Raw genomic sequence first — 20,901 nt, 5'->3', positions numbered from 1 at the left:
CGAGGAGGAAGACGACGGGGCTGAAACAGACAACAGGGACAGAATCATTGAACAGTACTTCCAATAGGACACAGGTAACAATTCAAAGATAATTTAGTAAATCTGAACTACTCTCCTGCATCTCTGCTGCCTGTCTATTTGCCCCAGTGTATGATGACTGAGTTGTGGCTTTTCCCTCCCTATTTCAGATCTGGGGTCCCCACTACGAGTCCTGTGCTTCGTTTCCCCATGGACTACAGCTTTGTGGCAGCTGTTTGTTGACTTCACTATGTACAAGGACATATTTGCACTGTCATGTCAATTACAATATTTTGAAATCACAGCCAGACTCCAGATAGTTTTGTGCAAAATAGGTGTTTATTTCAGTGCTCAAAATGGGATGGGTGGTTTCAAGTGGGTGGGGGCTATGGTGAAGGAATGTCCATGGCAGAGTCCAGAGTAACAGTCACACAGGTGCATTGTCCAGAGGCCTGTGGAGAGATGGAGCATGGGCAGTTCAAGGATGGACAGGGTGACAATGTGGGACAGTGGGATGACATCAGGTGGTATCCTTTGCTGGCGGGGGTCTTGACATCCTACTCTGTCTTCTTGCGAGATCTCAGGGCCCTCTTGCGGGGTGGTTCTTCTCCTGCAGGAGGTGGGGGTCTGGTGGGCTGCTGTTGTGCGGGGGCCTCCTGTCCACTAGCGCCGGCGGAGGTGGTTGGCTGTTCTTGGTCCAGGCTAGTGGCAGGGGCCCTTTGTTGTTGTTGAGTGTCCGTCCTGGTGTTGATGAGGTCCTGCAGCAGCCCGACCATGGTAACCAGGGTGGAGGTGAGGGCTCTGATGTCCTCCCTGTACCCCCAATAGTGTTCCTCCTGCAGTACCTGGATCTCCTGGGAGCGGTTGTATGCTCCCATGATGGTGGTGAGGGCCTCGTGGAGAGTGGGTTCCCTGGGCCCGTCCCCCCCCTGTCGCACAGCTGCCCTCCGAGTTGCCCTGTTTCCCTGGGCCTCTGCCCCCTGGCCGGTGTGCCCACTACCACTGCCCCCAGGTCCCTGTTGTTGTTGGGGTGGTGGGTTATCCTGGGTGCCCTGTAGTGGTAGACACACCGCAGATTGACGCGCCCTGGAGACAGAGGCATGGGCCCGCTGGGTGGGAGCTGTGCTGGTGTTCCCAGAGGGGTTTGGGTCTGTAGTGGCCTGTGCCTGTGTGAGGGGAACCGACTGTCCAGAGGTCCCCGATGGTCCGGGCTGGTCATCTGTGTCCAGGTCGACAGAGCTGCTGTCATCGCTGACGGACTCTTGGGTGGGGGGGTGTGGAGAATTCTGGGCCCTCCGCGGCGGTGTGTTGACGGTCGGGTCCTGCAGGGGTATAGAGGTATGGTTATAGTTTCAATGTGTGGCATATGGGTGTATCTGTGGGTTCCCGTGTCCCCAAGTGCTGGCATTCGTGTGTGGGGGCTTTGGTGAGGGTGGCTTGTGGGGGGGATGTGTATATGCATTGGGCATGCTTTGGTGAGGGGTGTCCATGCTTAGTGGACGCATGCAGGCCTAGGTTTTGGGATGTGTGGGTTGTGATGGTGAGACATTGGCAGGGAATAGGTGTGCTGGGGGTGGGGGTGAGGATGGTGGTGGGGGTGAGGATGGGGGTGGGGGTGAGGGTGGGGGTATGATTTGGCATGCAGGTGGGGGGGAAGCAGTAGTGAAGCTTCAACTTACCAGTATCCATTCCTCCGCCGACTCCTGCGAGGCCGTCAGGATGCAGGATGTTCAAGACTTCCTCCTCCCATGTTGTAAATTGTGGGGGTTGAGGTGGGGGTCCTCCGCCAGTCTTCTGCACGGCGATGTTGTGCCTGGATACCATGGAACGCACCTTCCCCCGTAGGTCGTTCCATCGCTTCCTGATGTCTTCCCGATTTCTGGGGTGCTGTCCCACAGCGTTGACCCTGTCGACAATCCTCTGCCATAGCTCCGTCCTCCGGGCAATGCTGGTGTATTGGATCCGTGTGCCGAACAGCTGGGGCTCTACCCGAACGATTTCCTCCACCATGACCCTGAGTTCTTCGTCTGAGAAGCGGGGGTGTCTTTGGGGTGCCATGGGGTGGTGTGTATGATGTGTGGGGTGGAGTATGTGTAGTTAAGTGTGTTGAGTGTGGTGGTGTGTGTTGTTTTGTGTGTGGATATTGTGTGGGTGATGGTGTTGAGTGGCTGTGGCTGCTAGTTTGTGGATGGTGGTGTCTCGCTCTGGCCTTCTTTCTGAATTTTTGGTCGTAGGGGTTTGTGGGTGATGTGGGTGTGTGTTTTATATTGTATTGTGTGTGTGGGAGTGGTGTGTGTATGTGTATCAGGTGTGTGGAATTCAATTCGGCCAATGTGGCTGAGTTTTGTTCGTTTGTGTGTATTCTGACCGCGGCGGTGTGTCCCGCCAATGGAAAACCGCGTTTGAAAGACCGCCGCGTGGATTCGTGGGTCGTAATGGCATGGGCGTATTTCTGTTGGCGTGACGGTGGAGGTTTTGTCACCTCCACTTTTCCGCCGACCGCTGGTCTGGCAGTCTGTTGTGGCTGTCGGATTTTCGGAGGTTTGGCTGCTGCGGGTCAGAATGACCGTGGCGGGTTTCCGCGACCGCGGCGGGATTATGGAGGATTTCTGACCGGCGGTAGGCGCCTTTTACCGCCGAGGTCAGAATGACCACCATAGTGGACTATGTACTTGGCCTTCGCTCTAGAATGGCAGAGTACATGGAAAAGGCAACCAAAAACCTTGAGGCCAGCCAACAGCTCCAGAAGTTTTGGTATGACCAAAAGGCTGTACTGGTTGAGTTCCAACCAGGGCAGAAAGTCTGGGTTCTGGAGCCTGTGGCTCCCAGGGCACTCCAGGACAAATGGAGTGGCCCTTACCCAGTGCTAGAAAGGAAGAGTCAGGTCACCTACCTGGTGGACCTGGGCACAAGCAGGAGCCCCAAGAGGGTGATCCATGTGAACCGCCTTAAGCTCTTCCATGACAGGGCTGATGTGAATCTGTTGATGGTAACAGATGAGGATCAGGAGGCAGAGAGTGAACCTCTCCCTGATCTTCTGTCATCAGACCCAAAAGATGGCTCAGTAGATGGAGTGATCTACTCAGACACCCTCTCTGGCCAACAGCAAGCTGATTGTAGGAGAGTCCTACAACAGTTTCCTGAACTCTTCTCCCTAACCCCTGGTCAGACACACCTGTGTACCCATGATGTGGACACAGGAGACAGCATGCCTGTCAAGAACAAAATCTTTAGACAGTCTGACCATGTTAAGGAAAGCATTAAGGTGGAAGTCCACAAGATGCTGGAATTGGGAGTAATTGAGCGCTCTGACAGCCCCTGGGCTAGCCCAGTGGTCTTAGTCCCCAAACCTCACACCAAAGATGGAAAGAAAGAGATGAGGTTTTGTGTGGACTACAGAGGGCTCAATTCTGTCACCAAGACAGATGCTCATCCAATTCCTAGAGCTGATGAGCTCATAGATAAATTAGGTGCTGCCAAATTCCTAAGTACCTTTGACTTGACAGCAGGGTACTGGCAAATAAAAATGGCACCTGGAGCAAAAGAGAAAACAGCATTCTCCACACCTGATGGGCATTATCAGTTTACTGTTATGCCCTTTGGTTTAAAGAATGCCCCTGCCACCTTCCAAAGGTTGGTGAATCAAGTCCTTGCTGGCTTGGAGTCCTTTAGCACAGCTTATCTTGATGATATTGCTGTCTTTAGCTCCACCTGGCAGGATCACCTGGTCCACCTGAAGAAGGTTTTGAAGGCTCTGCAAACTGAAGGCCTCTATATCAAGGCATCCAAATGCCAGATAGGGCAGGGAACTGTGGTTTACTTGGGCCACCTTGTAGGTGGAGGCCAAGTTCAGCCACTCCAACCCAAGATCCAGACTATTCTGGACTGGGTAGCTCCAAAAACCCAGACTCAAGTCAGGGCATTCCTTGGCTTGACTGGGTACTACAGGAGGTTTGTGAAGGGATATGGATCCATTGTGACAGCCCTCACTGAACTCACCTCCAAGAAAATGCCCAAGAAAGTGAACTGGACTGTGGAATGCCAACAGGCCTTTGACACCCTGAAACAAGCAATGTGCTCAGCACCAGTTCTAAAAGCTCCAGATTATTCTAAGCAGTTCATTGAGCAGACAGATGCCTCTGAACATGGGATAGGGGCAGTTTTGTCCCAAACAAATGATGATGGCCTTGACCAGCCTGTTGCTTTCATTAGCAGGAGGTTACTCCCCAGGGAGCAGCGTTGGAGTGCCATTGAGAGGGAGGCCTTTGCTGTGGTTTGGTCCCTGAAGAAGCTGAGACCATACCTCTTTGGGACTCACTTCCTAGTTCAAACTGACCACAGACCTCTCAAATGGCTGATGCAAATGAAAGGTGAAAATCCTAAACTGTTGAGGTGGTCCATCTCCCTACAGGGAATGGACTTTATAGTGGAACACAGACCTGGGACTGCCCATGCCAATGCAGATGGCCTTTCCAGGTTCTTCCACTTAGAAAATGAAGACTCTCTTGGGAAAGGTTAGTCTCATCCTCTTTCGTTTGGGGGGGGGGGGGGGTTGTGTAAGGAAATGCCTCCTTGGCATGGTTGCCCCCTGACTTTTTGCCTTTGCTGATGCTATGTTTTGAATTGAAAGTGTGCTGAGGCCTGCTAACCAGGCCCCAGCACCAGTGTTCTTTCCCTAACCTGTACTTTTGTATCCACAAGTGGCAGACCCTGGCATCCAGATAAGTCCCTTGTAACTGGTACTTCTAGTACCAAGGGCCCTGATGCCAAGGAAGGTCTCTAAGGGCTGCAGCATGTCTTATGCCACCCTGGAGACCTCTCACTCAGCACAGACACACTGCTTGCCAGCTTGTGTGTGCTAGTGAGAACAAAACGAGTAAGTCGACATGGCACTCCCCTCAGGGTGCCTTGCCAGCCTCTCACTGCCTATGCAAGTATAGGTCAGTCACCCCTCTAGCAGGCCTTACAGCCCTAAGGCAGGGTGCACTATACCATAGGTGAGGGTACCAGTGCATGAGCATGGTACCCCTACAGTGTCTAAACAAAACCTTAGACATTGTAAGTGCAGGGTAGCCATAAGAGTATATGGTCTGGGAGTTTGTCAAACACGAACTCCATAGCACCATAATGGCTACACTGAAAACTGGGAAGTTTGGTATCAAACTTCTCAGCACAATAAATGCACACTGATGCCAGTGTACATTTTATTGCAAAATACACCCCAGAGGGCACCTTAGAGGTGCCCCCTGAAATTTAACCGACTGTCTGTGTAGGCGGACTAGTTCCAGCAGCCTGCCACACTAGAGACATGTTGCTGGCCCCATGGGGAGAGTGCCTTTGTCACTCTGAGGCCAGTAACAAAGCCTGCACTGGGTGGAGATGCTAACACCTCCCCCAGGCAGGAGCTGTAACACCTGGCGGTGAGCCTCAAAGGCTCACCCCTTTGTCACAGCCCAGCAGGGCACTCCAGCTTAGTGGAGTTGCCCGCCCCCTCCGGCCACGGCCCCCACTTTTGGCGGCAAGGCTGGAGGGAACAAAGAAAGCAACAAGGAGGAGTCACTGGCCAGTCAGGACAGCCCCTAAGGTGTCCTGAGCTGAGGTGACTCTAACTTTTAGAAATCCTCCATCTTGCAGATGGAGGATTCCCCCAATAGGGTTAGGATTGTGACCCCCTCCCCTTGGGAGGAGGCACAAAGAGGGTGTACCCACCCTCAGGGCTAGTAGCCATTGGCTACTAACCCCCCAGACCTAAACACGCCCTTAAATTTAGTATTTAAGGGCTACCCTGAACCCTAGAAAATTAGATTCCTGCAACAGCAAGAAGAAGGACTGCCTAGCTGAAAACCCCTGCAGAGGAAGACCAGAAGACAACAACTGCCTTGGCTCCAGAAACTCACCGGCCTGTCTCCTGCCTTCCAAAGAACTCTGCTCCAGCGACGCCTTCCAAAGGGACCAGCGACCTCTGAATCCTCTGAGGACTGCCCTGCTTCGACGACGACAAGAAACTCCTGAGGACAGCGGACCTGCTCCAAAAAGACTGCAACTTTATCCAAAGGAGCAGCTTTAAAGAACCCTGCAATCTCCCCGCAAGAAGCGTGAGACTTGCAACACTGCACCCGGCGACCCCGACTCGGCTGGTGGAGAATCAACACCTCAGGGAGGACCCCCGGACTACTCTACGACTGTGAGTACCAAAACCTGTCCCCCCTGAGCCCCCACAGCGCCGCCTGCAGAGGGAATCCCGAGGCTTCCCCTGACCGCGACTCTCTGAAACCTAAGTCCCGACGCCTGGAAAAGACCCTGCACCCGCAGCCCCCAGGACCTGAAGGACCGGACTTTCACTGGAGAAGTGACCCCCAGGAGTCCCTCTCCCTTGCCCAAGTGGAGGTTTCCCCGAGGAAGCCCCCCCTTGCCTGCCTGCAGCGCTGAAGAGATCCCTTGATCTCTCATTGACTAACATTGCAAACCCGACGCTTGTTTCAACACTGCACCCGGCCGCCCCCGCGCCGCTGAGGGTGAAATTTCTGTGTGGGCTTGTGTCCCCCCCGGTGCCCTACAAAACCCCCCCTGGTCTGCCCTCCGAAGACGCGGGTACTTACCTGCAAGCAGACCGGAACCGGGGCACCCCCTTCTCTCCATTCTAGCCTATGCGTTTTGGGCACCACTTTGAACTCTGCACCTGTCCGGCCCTGAGCTGCTGGTGTGGTGACTTTGGGGTTGCTCTGAACCCCCAACGGTGGGCTACCTTGGACCAAGAACTGAACCCTGTAAGTGTCTTACTTACCTGGTAAAACTAACAAAAACTTACCTCCCCCAGGAACTGTGAAAATTGCACTGTGTCCACTTTTAAAGTAGCTATTTGTGAATAACTTGAAAAGTATACATGCAATTGAAATGATTCAAAGTTCCTAATGTACGTACCTGCAATACCTTTCAAACAAGATATTACATGTTAAATTTGAACCTGTGGTTCTTAAAATAAACTAAGAAAATATATTTTTCTATAACAAAACCTATTGGCTGGATTTGTCTCTGAGTGTGTGTACCTCATTTATTGTCTATGTGTATGTACAACAAATGCTTAACACTACTCCTTGGATAAGCCTACTGCTCGACCACACTACCACAAAATAGAGCATTAGTATTATCTATTTTTACCACTATTTTACCTCTAAGGGGAACCCTTGGACTCTGTGCATGCTATTCCTTACTTTGAAATAGCACATACAGAGCCAACTTCCTACAGTCTCTGTATAGAGAGAGGTTTGAGTGTAGGGAAGAATCCTTCCTTGGAACTGTTACTTAACATGCTTAGAGAACAGGATAAGGCCATAGGTGCCTCATCTGTTGAAAAAGTACCTAATAGTTCTCAATCTGATTCAGGGACTCCCCCAGGAAAAGATTCAGGAAAGAAACTTCCTAGCCTGCCCATTACTAGACAATCTAGCATAGATGGTAATGATGATGAGCCACACCATATAAATAGTGTTGTCTCACATCATAGCAAAAGCATTTATTCTCACCATACTGGTAGTAATGTTTCTGTAAACCAAGCTGCTAGGGTGGCTTCTGTAAGGGACAGGTCTCCTTCTGTTCAGTCCCATCATAGCTCTGTTTCTAGAAATGTCCCTCCCACCAACCCTGATGACAGAATGTTAGAGAGGGAACTCAATAAGTTGAGGGTGGAACAAACCAGACTGAAGCTTAAAAAGCAACAGCTGGATTTGGATAGAAAGTCTTTTGAATTAGAGAAGGAAAGACAGAAGTTGGGTTTAGATACCCATGGTGGCAGCAGCAGTATTCCCATAGTCATCCTGCAAAAGAGCATGATTCCAGGAATCTGCACAAGATAGTTCCCCCTTATAAGGAGGGGGATGACATTAACAAGTGGTTTGCTGCACTTGAGAGGGCCTGTGTTGTACAGGATGTCCCTCAAAGACAGTGGGCTGCTATCCTATGGCTATCATTTAGTGGAAAAGGTAGGGATAGGCTCCTTACTGTGAAAGAAAATGATGCTAATAATTTCCAAGTTCTTAAGAATGCACTCCTGGATGGTTATGGCTTAACCACTGAACAGTACAGGATAAAGTTCAGAGAGACCAAAAAGGAGTCTTCACAAGACTGGGTTGATTTAATTGACCAGGCAGTGAAGGCCTTGGAGGGGTGGTTACATGGCAGTAAAGTTACTGATTATGACAGCCTGTATAACTTGATCCTGAGAGAGCATATTCTTAATAATTGTGTGTCTGATTTGTTGCACCAGTACTTGGTGGACTCTGATCTGACCTCTCCCCAAGAATTGGGAAAGAAGGCAGACAAATGGGTCAGAACAAGAGTGAACAGAAAAGGTCATACAGGGGGTGACAAAGATGGCAACAAAAAGAAGGATGTTAAGTCTTCTGACAAGGGTGGGGACAAATCTAAAAATGAGTCTTCATCAGGCCCACAAAAACACTCTGGTGGGGGTGGTGGGTCCAAATCCTCCTTTAATCACAACAAGGAAAAGAAACCATGGTGCTATTTATGTAAAATAAAAGGCCATTGGACAACAGATCCCAGTTGTCCAAAGAAAGGCACCACTGCTCCTACCACTACAACCCCTACTGCTACACCTAGTGTCCCTACTAATAGCAGTGGTGGTGGGAGCAAACCTACTAATAGCCAATCCAAGGGAGTAGCTGGGCTCACTTTTGGTAACTTAGTTGGGGTTGGTCTGATTAGGGAGACCACAGAGGCTACTTTAGTCTCTGAAGGGGCTATTGATTTAGCCACTTTGGTTGCTTGCCCCCATAACTTGGAGAAGTACAAGCAACTAACCCTAATAAATGGTGTTGAGGTCCAGGCCTACAGGGACACAGGTGCCAGTGTCACAATGGTGATTGAGAAACTGGTGCACCCTGAACAACACATACTTGGACACCAGTACCAAGTAACCGATGCTCACAACATAACACAAAGCCACCCCATGGCTGTTGTAAATCTCAACTGGGGGGGGGTAACTGGTCCAAAGAAAGTTGTGGTAGCTTCAGATTTACCTGTAGACTGTCTATTAGGGAATGATTTGGAGACATCAGCTTGGTCAGATGTGGAGTTGGAGGCCCATGCAGCAATGCTGGGCATCCCAGGGCATATTTTTGCTTTGACAAGGGCTCAGGCCAAAAAGCAAAAAGGACAGGGAAGCTTGGATCCTGGAACAATGGACCAAGTGCTCCCTAAAGCTAGGGCTAGTAGAAGCAAACCACTTCCTTCTACCCCTCCCTCTACAGTGGATTCAACTTCTGAGGAAGAAGAATTCCCTCCCTGTGCAGAACCTACACCAGAGGAGCTGGAAGCAGACACTGCTGAGCTTTTGGGTGAAGGGGGGCCTGCCAGAGAGGAGCTGAGTGTGGCACAGCAAACCTGTCCCACATTAGAGGGTCTCAGACAGCAAGCTGTCAAACAGGCTAATGGGAATGTCAGTGACTCTCACAGAGTTTACTGGGAGGACAACCTCTTGTACACTGAGCATAGGGATCCTAAACCTGGAGCTGCCAGGAGATTAGTGATTCCTCAGGAGTACAGAAAGTTCCTCCTAACACTGGCACATGACATTCCCCTAGCTGGGCACCTGGGTCAAATGAAAACTTGGGACAGATTGGTTCCATTGTTTCATTGGCCTAGGATGTCTGAGGACACAAAGGAATTTTGTAAGTCCTGTGAAACCTGTCAAGCCAGTGGCAAGACAGGTGGCACTCCAAAGGCACCCCTTATCCCACTGCCTGTGGTTGGGGTTCCCTTTGAAAGGGTAGGGGTTGACATAGTTGGCCCCCTTGACCCTCCTACTGCTTCAGGCAATAGGTTTATCTTGGTGGTAGTGGACCATGCCACAAGATATCCTGAAGCTATTCCTTTAAGGACCACTACAGCTCCTGCAGTAGCAAAGGCCCTCCTGGGAATATTTTCCAGGGTGGGCTTCCCAAAGGAAGTAGTATCAGACAGAGGAAGCAATTTCATGTCTGCATACTTAAAGGCCATGTGGAAGGAGTGTGGTGTAACGTACAAGTTCACAACACCCTATCATCCACAAACAAATGGACTGGTGGAGAGATTTAATAAAACTCTCAAAGGCATGATTATGGGTCTCCCTGAAAAACTCCGCAGGAGATGGGATATCCTTCTACCATGCCTCCTTTTTGCCTACAGGGAGGTACCCCAGAAAGGAGTGGGCTTCAGCCCCTTTGAACTTCTTTTTGGACACCCTGTTAGGGGTCCACTCACACTTGTAAAGGAGGGTTGGGAACAACCTTTAAAAGCTCCTAAGCAGGATATTGTGGATTATGTACTTGGCCTCAGATCAAGGATGGCTGAGTACATGAAAAAGGCCAGTAAAAACCTTCAGGCCAGCCAAGAGCTCCAGAAGCAATGGCATGATCAGAAGGCTGTTTTGGTTCAGTACCAACCAGGGCAGAAAGTGTGGGTCTTGGAGCCTGTGGCCCCAAGAGCACTCCAAGATAAATGGAGTGGACCCCACACAATTGTTGAAAAGAAGGGTGAAGTCACCTACTTGGTTGACTTAGGCACTGCCAGGAGTCCCCTTAGGGTGCTCCATGTCAACCGCCTGAAACCCTACTATGACAGGGCTGATCTCACCCTGCTCATGGCAACTGATGAGGGACAGGAAGAAGACAGTGATCCTCTACCTGATCTCTTCTCTTCCACAGAACAAGATGCTCTTGTGGAAGGTGTAGTTTTGGCAGATTGTCTTACTGCTGAGCAGAAAGACCATTGCATAAATCTCCTAGGACAATTTTCAGAACTCTTCTCTACTGTGCCAGGCACCACTTCTTGGTGTGAGCACACTATAGATACTGGAGACAGTTTACTTGTCAAAAGTAAGATCTATAGGCAGCCTGACCATGTCAGGGACTGCATAAAGCAAGAAGTTCAGAAAATGTTGGAACTAGGAGTGGTTGAGCACTCTGACAGTCCATGGGCTTCTCCTGTGGTACTGGTACCAAAACCCAATTCTAAAGATGGAAAGAAGGAAATGCGGTTTTGTGTAGACTATAGAGGTCTCAACTTGGTAACCAAAACTGATGCTCACCCTATACCCAGGGCAGATGAGCTTATAGATACACTGGCATCTGCCAAGTATCTAAGCACTTTTGATTTGACTGCAGGGTATTGGCAGATCAAATTATCAGAAGATGCTAAACCTAAGACTGCATTTTCTACCATTGGAGGACATTACCAGTTTACTGTAATGCCTTTTGGTTTGAAAAATGCACCTGCCACTTTTCAGAGGTTGGTGAACACAGTCCTGCAAGGGCTGGAAGCTTTCAGTGCAGCATATTTGGACGATATAGCTGTCTTTAGCTCCAGCTGGGATGATCACCTGGTCCACCTATGGAAAGTTTTAGAGGCCCTGCAAAAGGCAGGCCTCACTATCAAGGCTTCAAAGTGCCAGATAGGGCAGGGTAAGGTGGTTTATCTGGGACACCTTGTTGGTGGGGAACAGATTGCACCACTTCAGGGGAAAATCCAAACAATTATTGATTGGGTTCCCCCTACCACTCAGACTCAGGTGAGAGCCTTCCTAGGCCTCACTGGGTATTACAGGAGGTTCATTAAGAACTATGGCTCCATTGCAGCCCCTCTTAATGACCTCACATCCAAGAAAATGCCTAAAAAGGTATTATGGACAGCAAACTGTCAGAAAGCTTTTGAGGAGCTGAAGCAGGCCATGTGCTCTGCACCTGTCCTGAAAAGCCCTTGTTACTCTAAAAAATTGTATGTCCAAACTGATGCATCTGAATTAGGAGTAGGGGCAGTCCTATCACAACTTAATTCTGAGGGCCAGGATCAACCTGTTGCTTTTATTAGTAGGAGGTTGACCCCTAGAGAAAAGCGTTGGTCTGCCATTGAGAGGGAGGCCTTTGCTGTGGTCTGGGCTCTGAAGAAGTTGAGGCCATACCTGTTTGGCACTCACTTCATTGTTCAGACAGACCACAAACCTCTACTTTGGCTAAAACAAATGAAAGGTGAAAATCCTAAATTGTTGAGGTGGTCCATATCCCTACAGGGAATGGACTATACAGTGGAACATAGACCTGGGAGTAGCCACTCCAATGCAGATGGACTCTCCAGATATTTCCACTTAGACAATGAAGACTCATCAGGTCATGGCTAGTCTTATTGTCCTTCGTTTGGGGGGGGGGGGGTTGTGTAGGAAAGTACCATCTTGCCTGGCATGTTACCCCCATTTTTCACTGTATATATGTTGTTTTAGTTGTATGTGTCACTGGGACCCTGGTAACCCAGGGCCCCAGTGCTCATAAGTGTGCCTGAATGTGTTACCTGTGTAGTGACTAACTGTCTCACTGAGGCTCTGCTAATCAGAACCTCAGTGGTTATGCTCTCTCATTTCTTTCCAAATTGTCACTAACAGGCTAGTGACCATTTTTACCAATTTACATTGGCTTACTGGAACACCCTTATAATTCCCTAGTATATGGTACTGAGGTACCCAGGGTATTGGGGTTCCAGGAGATCCCTATGGGCTGCAGCATTTCTTTTGCCACCCATAGGGAGCTCTGACAATTCTTACACAGGCCTGCCACTGCAGCCTGAGTGAAATAACGTCCACGTTATTTCACAGCCATTTTACACTGCACTTAAGTAACTTATAAGTCACCTATATGTCTAACCTTTACCTGGTAAAGGTTGGGTGCAAAGTTACTTAGTGTGTGGGCACCCTGGCACTAGCCAAGGTGCCCCCACATTGTTCAGAGCCAATTCACTGAACTTTGTGAGTGCGGGGACACCATTACACGCGTGCACTACATATAGGTCACTACCTATATGTAGCTTCACAATGGTAACTCCGAACATGGCCATGTAACATGTCTATGATCATGGAATTGCCCCCTCTATGCCATCCTGGCATAGTTGGCACAATCCCATGATCCCAGTGGTCTGTAGCACAGACCCTGGTACTGCCAAACTGCCCTTCCTGGGGTTTCACTGCAGCTGCTGCTGCTGCCAACCCCTCAGACAGGCATCTGCCCTCCTGGGGTCCAGCCAGGCCTGGCCCAGGATGGCAGAACAAAGAACTTCCTCTGAGAGAGGGTGTGACACCCTCTCCCTTTGGAAAATGGTGTGAAGGCAGGGGAGGAGTAGCCTCCCCCAGCCTCTGGAAATGCTTTGTTGGGCACAGAGGTGCCCAATTCTGCATAAGCCAGTCTACACCGGTTCAGGGACCCCTTAGCCCCTGCTCTGGCGCGAAACTGGACAAAGGAAAGGGGAGTGACCACTCCCCTGACCTGCACCTCCCCTGGGAGGTGTCCAGAGCTCCTCCAGTGTGCTCCAGACCTCTGCCATCTTGGAAACAGAGGTGCTGCTGGCACACTGGACTAGTCTGAGTGGCCAGTGCCACCAGGTGACGTCAGAGACTCCTGCTGATAGGCTCCTTCAGGTGTTAGTAGCCTATCCTCTCTCCTAGGTAGCCAAACCCTCTTTTCTGGCTATTTAGGGTCTCTGTCTCTGGGGAAACTTCAGATAACGAATGCAAGAGCTCATCCGAGTTCCTCTGCATCTCTCTCTTCACCTTCTGATAAGGAATCGACTGCTGACCGCGCTGGAAGCCTGCAAACCTGCAACATAGTAGCAAAGACGACTACTGCAACTCTGTAACGCTGATCCTGCCGCCTTCTCGACTGTTTTCCTGCTTGTGCATGCTGTGGGGGTAGTCTGCCTCCTCTCTGCACCAGAAGCTCCGAAGAAATCTCCCGTGGGTCGACGGAATCTTCCCCCTGCAACCGCAGGCACCAAAAAGCTGCATTACCGGTCCCTTGGGTCTCCTCTCAGCACGACGAGCGAGGTCCCTCGAATCCAGTGACTCTGTCCAAGTGACCCCCACAGTCCAGTGACTCTTCAGTCCAAGTTTGGTGGAGGTAAGTCCTTGCCTCACCTCGCTGGGCTGCATTGCTGGGAACCGCGACTTTGCAGCTACTCCGGCCCCTGTGCACTTCCGGCGGAAATCCTTTGTGCACAGCCAAGCCTGGGTCCACGGCACTCTAACCTGCATTGCACGACTTTCTAAGTTGGTCTCCGGCGACGTGGGACTCCTTTGTGCAACTTCGGCGAGCACCGTTTCACGCATCCTCGTAGTGCCTGTTTCTGGCACTTCTCCGGGTGCTACCTGCTTCAGTGAGGGCTCTTTTTCTTGCTCGACGTCCCCTCTCTCTTCAGGTCCAATTTGCGACCTCCTGGTCCCTCCTGGGCCCCAGCAGCGTCCAAAAACGCCAAACGCACGATTTGCAGCTAGCAAGGCTTGTTGGCGTTCTTTCGGCGGGAAAACACTTCTGCACGACTCTCCATGGCGAGAGGGATCCGTCCACCAAAGGGGAAGTCTCTAGCCCTTTTCGTTCCTGCAGAAACCTCAGCTTCTTCTGTCCAGTCGAAGCTTCTTTGCACCCGCAGCTGGCATTTCCTGGGCATCTGCCCATCTCCGACTTGCTTGTGACTTTTGGACTTGGTCCCCTTGTTCCACAGGTACCCTAGATTGGAAATCCACAGTTGTTGCATTGCTGGTTTGTGTCTTTCCTGCATTATTCCTCTAACACGACTACTTTGTCCTTAGGGGAACTTTAGTGCACTTTGCACTCACTTTTCAGGGTCTTGGGGAGGGTTATTTTTCTAACTCTCACTATTTTCTAATAGTCCCAGCGACCCTCTACAAGGTCACATAGGTTTGGGGTCCATTCGTGGTTCGCATTCCACTTTTGGAGTATATGGTTTGTGTTGCCCCTATCCCTATGTTTCCCCATTGCATCCTATTGTAACTATACATTGTTCGCACTGTTTTCTAAGACTATACTGCATATTTTGGGTATTGTGTACATATATCTTGTGTATATTTCTTATCCTCATACTGAGGGTACTCACTGAGATACTTTTGGCATATTGTCATAGAAATAAAGTACCTTTATTTTTAGTATAACTGTGTATTGTGTTTTCTTATGATATTGTGCATAATCATTTGTGGTACTGTAGTAGCTTCACACGTCTCCTAGTTCAGCCTAAGCTGCCCTGCTAAGCTACCATTATCTATCAGCCTAAGCTGCTAGACACCCTCTACACTAATAAGGGATACCTGGGCCTGGTGCAAGGTGTAAGTACCCCTTGGTACTCACTACAAGCCAGTCCAGCCTCCTACACCAGGTAAATCTCCATCTCCGCTATTGTAACAAGTTGTCACCACATACATACTGGGGCACAATGTTTTGTCTGTGTCTGTGCTCGTTGTTTGTTGATTATGGAGGAACAAAGGTGCTTCACTGTGCGAAGAGATTGATGAGGTGTATCGAAGGTGGATGGATCTTGGCTTGTATCTAAGATGGAAGGATCTTGGCTTGTTACCATCCATTCTGGTGACCATGTTCTGCTCAATTCTAAGAGAACTTGTCAGTAGTGAATGGAGTATTTACATGAACAGCTCCTTTCAACAGGAACTTTAACTTCAGCCTTTGATCCAATTTTTTCCTAGTATTCAGTGACTGAAGCAGAGCTGATCTTTTCCATCAGTAAACTGAACATCATTGCTATCTGGGATATTTGTTACTGAATGCATCTTTCCATGAAAAAGATTCATGTGCCTTTCTTTTCTGTTTCTGTGCTCTAGTCAGTACATACAAGCTCTGCCGCTGATCCTCGTATTTGGAATTGCTACCTCGCCTATGATCATCCACCGACTGCTTTCTCACTCTGTCTGCTCGTTGCTCTGCATAGAACTGTTCCAGTCCCTGTCATGCACAGAGCACTTGGCAACAGTTGTTGACAAGGTAATGTTCTTCAGGAAGATTTTTGTTCTATAACATGTGTTATATGTGCTATGGTGTATGATTGTTTGAATGTGGCATGCTGGTTGTAATGTTCTTTGGGTTTGTCAAAACAAATGATCTAGTGTGTGCGAAATAGATTTTGTTTAGTGAGAATGAATTGCACAAGGACATAATGTACTGGCTTATTATCAAAAAAATAGAACTAGCATAATCAATTTCTGTTTTAGCATTTATTTAAATGCACCCTATAGATCATGGGTACTCGCAAACATTTTCCCAGGGGCCACAACGTTTGGTTTCTTGTGTGACCGAGGGCCGCATTGATGCTAGTAGAGTGGCAAAGGGAGGAGGGGCACTGGGTGGGGAGGGGTTGTGGCATTATGGTGGGTGCACGGGATGCAAAGCATATAGAGCTAGTAGCTGAATCGCACAATGTGAAACCAGCAAACCTGGCGTAAATCCCAGCTTCACCTCTTGACCAAATTGTGTGATCTTAGGCAATTGTTTTATTTCACGTTCCCTTCTTTTTCTTCATTATTGTATGTAAGAGGACCTCACAATGCATGACTTTAGGATGTGCACTGTGCAACCCCTTCTCCTGTGTTTGACTTAACAAATGATTAGGTTGTTCATGTATAATAGGAAATCAGGCCAATCAAAGAGTGCAGATAACAACCGACTTCCCTCTTATTTCACTATTGGCATTGTTATCAATGTGGGGGGAAGAATGAATGTTTCTGAATTTATGTTTGAAATCTATCACTTTAAAAAAAAATACTTCTCCATGAATTGATTTAATCTGATATACTAAGATTAAATGGTTCTGCGTGTTATTTAAAAACATGTTTTGAATTTTGAAGAACCCTTAACATAGTTGTAGACATTTGCTTCCTTAAAGAATGAAAGTGTTCCTGCAGTTAGGAAGTGCAGGACAGCTTCCTTACTTCATCTTCAAATAATGTTTTAAATAAAGGATTGCCTGTTAATTTAACATCCTCTTAACATTAATGCTCAGTCAAGTAAATGGCAGCCTGGTGCTACTAGTGTCCTGGGGGCCGCATGTAAAGGTCAAAAGGGCCGCATGCGGCCCCCGGGCCGTACTTTGAGTAACACTGCTATAGATTGATTTTTTGCTTCTGAACCCTTTCTTAAAGAATCATTTATCTTGCATGATAATTGTAGGAAGTTGGCTCTGTATGCACTATTTCAAAGTAAGGAATAGTATGCACAGAGTCCAAGGGTTCCCCTTAGAGGTAAGATAGTGGCAAAAAGAGATAATTCTAATGCTCTATTTTGTGGTAGTGTGGTCGAGCAGTAGGCTTATCAAAGGAGTAGTGTTAAGCATTTGTTGTACATACACACAGGCAATAAATGAGGAACACACACTCAGAGACAAATCCAGCCAATAGGTTTTGTTATAGAAAAATATATTTTCTTAGTTTATTTTAAGAACCACAGGTTCAAATTCTACATGTAATATCTCATTTGAAGGGTATTGCAGGTAAGTACTTTAGGAACTTTGTATAATTACAGTAGCATATATACTTTTCACATAAAACACAAATAGCTGTTTTAAAAGTGGACACAGTGCAATTTTCACAGTTCCTGGGGGAGGTAAGTTATTGTTAGTTTTAGCAGGTAAGTAAATCACTTACAAGTCTCAAGTTTGGGTCCAAGGTAGCCCACCGTTGGGGGTTCAGAACAACCCCAAGGTTACCACACCAGCAGCTCAGGGCCGGTCAGGTGCAGAGTTCAAAGTGGTGCCCAAAACGCATAGGCTTCAATGGAGAGAAGGGGGTGCCCCGGTTCCAGTCTGCCAGCAGGTAAGTACCCGCGTCTTCGGAGGGCAGACCAGGGGGGTTTTGTAGGGCACCGGGGGGGACACAAGTCCACACAGGAAGTACACCCTCAGCAGCGCAGGGCAGCCGGGTGCAGTGTGCAAACACGCGTCAGGTTTTCAATGAGAGACCAAGGGATCTCTTCAGCGGTGCAGGCAGGCAAGGGGGGGGCTCCTCGGGGTAGCCACCACCTGGGCAAGGGAGAGGGCCTCCTGGGGGTCACTCCTGCACTGAAGTTCCGTTCCTTCAGGTGCTGGGGGCTGCGGGTGCAGGGTCTTTTCCAGCCGTCTGGATTTCAGAGTCAGGCAGTTGCGGTCAGGGGGAGCCTGGGGATTCCCTCTGCAGGCGTCGTTGTGGGGGCTCAGGGGGGACAACTTTGGTTACTCACGGTCTTGGAGTCGCCGGAGGGTCCTCCCTGAGGTGGTGGTTCTCCACCTGTCGAGTCGGGGTCGCCGGGTGCAGTGTTGCAAGTCTCACGCTTCTTGCGGGGAGTTGCAGGGGTCTTTAAATCTGCTCCTTTGAAACAAAGTTGCAGTCTTTTTGGAGCAGGGCCGCTGTCCTCTGGAGTTTCTTGTCTTTCTTGAAGCAGGGCAGTCCTCTGAGGATTCAGAGGTCGCTGGTCCTTTGGAAAGCGTCGCTGGAGCAGGTTTCTTTAGAAAGCAGGAGACAGGCCGGTAAGTCTGGGGCCAAAGCAGTTGGTGTCTTCTTTTCTTCTTCTGCAGGGGTCTTTCTGCTCAGCAGTCCTCTTCTTCTTGTAGTTTCAGGAATCTAAATTCTTAGGTTCAGGGGAGCCCTTAAATACTAAATTTAAGGGCGTGTTTAGGTCTGGGGGGTTAGTAGCCAATGGCTACTAGCCCTGAGGATGGGTACACCCTCTTTGTGCCTCCTCCCTGAGGGGAGGGGGGCACATCCCTAATCCTATTGGGGGAATCCTCCATCTGCAAGATGGAGGATTTCTAAAAGTCGAAGTAACCCAGCTCAGGACACCTTAGGGGCTGTCCTGACTGGCCAGTGACTCCTCCTTGTTTTTCTCATTATCTCTCCTGGACTTGCCGCCAAAAGTGGGGGCTGTGTCCAGGGGGCGGGCATCTCCACTAGCTGGAGTGCCCTGGGGCATTGTAACACGAAGCTTGAGCCTTTGAAGCTCACTGCTAGGTGTTACAGTTCCTGCAGGGGGGAGGTGTGAAGCACCTCCACCCAGAGCAGGCTTTGTTTCTGTCCTCAAAGAGCACAAAGGCTCTCACCGCATGGGGTCAGAAACTCGTCTCTCAGCAGCAGGCTGGCACAGACCAGTCAGTCCTGCACTGAACAATTGGGTAAAATACAGGGGGCATCTCTAAGAGGCCCTCTGTGTGCATTTTTTAATAAATCCAACACTGGCATCAGTGTGGGTTTATTATTCTGAGAAGTTTGATACTAAACTTCCCAGTATTCAGTGTAGCCATTATGGAGCTGTGGAGTTCGTTTTTGACAGACTCCCAGGCTATATACTCTTATGGCTACCCTGCACTTACAATGTCTAAGGTTTTGCTTAGACACTGTAGGGGCATAGTGCTCATGCACCTATGCCCTCACCTGTGGTATAGTGCACCCTGCCTTAGGGCTGTAAGGCCTGTTAGAGGGGTGACTTACCTATGCCATAGGCAGTGTGAGGTTGGCATGGCACCCTGAGGGGAGTGCCATGTCGACTTAGTAATTTTCTCCCCACCAGCACACACAAGCTGGCAAGCAGTGTGTCTGTGCTGAGTGAAGGGTCCCTAGGGTGGCATAAGAAATGCTGCAGCCCTTAGAGACCTTCCCTAGCATCAGGGCCCTTGGTACCAGGGGTACCAGTTACAAGGGACTTACCTGGGTGCCAGGGTTGTGCCAATTGTGGAAACAATGGTACATTTTAGGTGAAAGAACACTGGTGCTGGGGCCTGGTTAGCAGGGTCCCAGCACACTTCTCAGTCAAGTCAGCATCAGTATTAGGCAAAAAGTGGGGGGTAACTGCAACAGGGAGCCATTTCTTTACACAAGCCCCCCCCCCCCCCCCCCCCAGCCCACAGGCCAGGAGACTCAGCCAAAGCTGGGAGAGTCTTCCTAGTCTGTCAGGCGAGGAAGAGTAGAGGAAATAGGCTGGTTTGTTGCAGGGCCTACTCTGCCTTACATCCTCCTGTTTGGGTCATTCCCTCTGGGGAACTGACCCACTTCCACAGTGATAGGACCTAGTCTGAATTGCCTCTTGTCTGTGTTTTTAATGTCTCCACCCATTCTCTCTATTTTGGGGTTAGAGGTATCCACCTCTGCTAATCTTATCTTAGCCAGGGTCACCCCTAGCTTACCCAAAGAGGTTACCCAGAGCTGGAGTAACCCCACCATGACCAATAGGGTCAGGGGTCCTAACTTGCTATTTGGCATGGGGTCTGACCACCATGCCAAGGATAGTGCAGCCATAAAGGCTAACACCCAGCAGAGGCCACTGACAGCTGTCAGTGCCCAGAACCACACCTTTAGCTCTTCACCTACAAGGGAAGGGGCTAAGTTACAGGCTTCTTTGGGTTCAGGGTGCCTGTCTGCTGTATTAGAGTGGGGGGTTACCACATCTTGTAGTAAACACCCTTCTTCCACTCTTTCTTCTGTTAGCTGGGGAGCCACCCACTCAGGCTTAACAGTTGCCTGACTAGCCAGGACTTCTTGAGGGTCAGGTTGGACTTTATCAGTGCCACTGGTGGAGTTCTCCCCTACTGGAGCAGAATCTCCTTGGCTTGCTGGAACCTTGGCTAAAGGTTGTCCACCTTTCCTACTCTGTTTTCTTTTCTTTTTCTTCTGGGGCCTACTTGCAGTTACTGCAGGGGTAGCACCTTCAGAATCCTTGGGAGAGGACTGGCACTGGACCAGTTCCTCTCTTGGGCTCTGACTAACCTCTGGGTAGTCATTTCCAAGGAGACAATCAAGGGGGAGGTCTGTACTGACTACCACCCTTCTCCAGCTAAAAGTCCCACCCACTTCTATGGGCACAAAAGCCACAGGCCTATCAGTGACCCTGTCTGGGCTAACTCTTACTCTGGCCATCTCACCTGGGATGTACTGGTTTGAGAACACCAGCCTGTCATGCACAATAGTGTGACTGGCACAAGTGTCTCTCAGGGCAGTGGCTGGGATTCCATTCACCAGTAGGTGGTGGAAGTGTCTACTTCCCTCTGGAATCTCCAACTCACCTGTTGGGCCCTTTTTCCAGTTGA

General features: G+C 49.5%; 1 protein-coding gene across 3 annotated transcripts in view; it reads left to right on the top strand.

Moving 5' to 3' along the window:
- The window catches only part of ORC3 (origin recognition complex subunit 3), a 342,442-nt gene that overhangs the window by 100,269 nt on the left and 221,272 nt on the right, over nucleotides 1-20,901 (top strand). For all 3 annotated transcript variants that reach the window (XM_069235555.1, XM_069235556.1, XM_069235557.1), the window contains one exon: nucleotides 15,680-15,839. In XM_069235555.1, the coding sequence (XP_069091656.1) occupies nucleotides 15,680-15,839 (160 nt within the window). The remainder of the gene's footprint in view (nucleotides 1-15,679; nucleotides 15,840-20,901) is intronic.

Source organism: Pleurodeles waltl, chromosome 5, assembly GCF_031143425.1.
Source record: "Pleurodeles waltl isolate 20211129_DDA chromosome 5, aPleWal1.hap1.20221129, whole genome shotgun sequence".
NCBI lineage: Eukaryota > Metazoa > Chordata > Amphibia > Caudata > Salamandridae > Pleurodeles > Pleurodeles waltl.
This window is presented reverse-complemented; position numbering and strand designations above follow the sequence as displayed.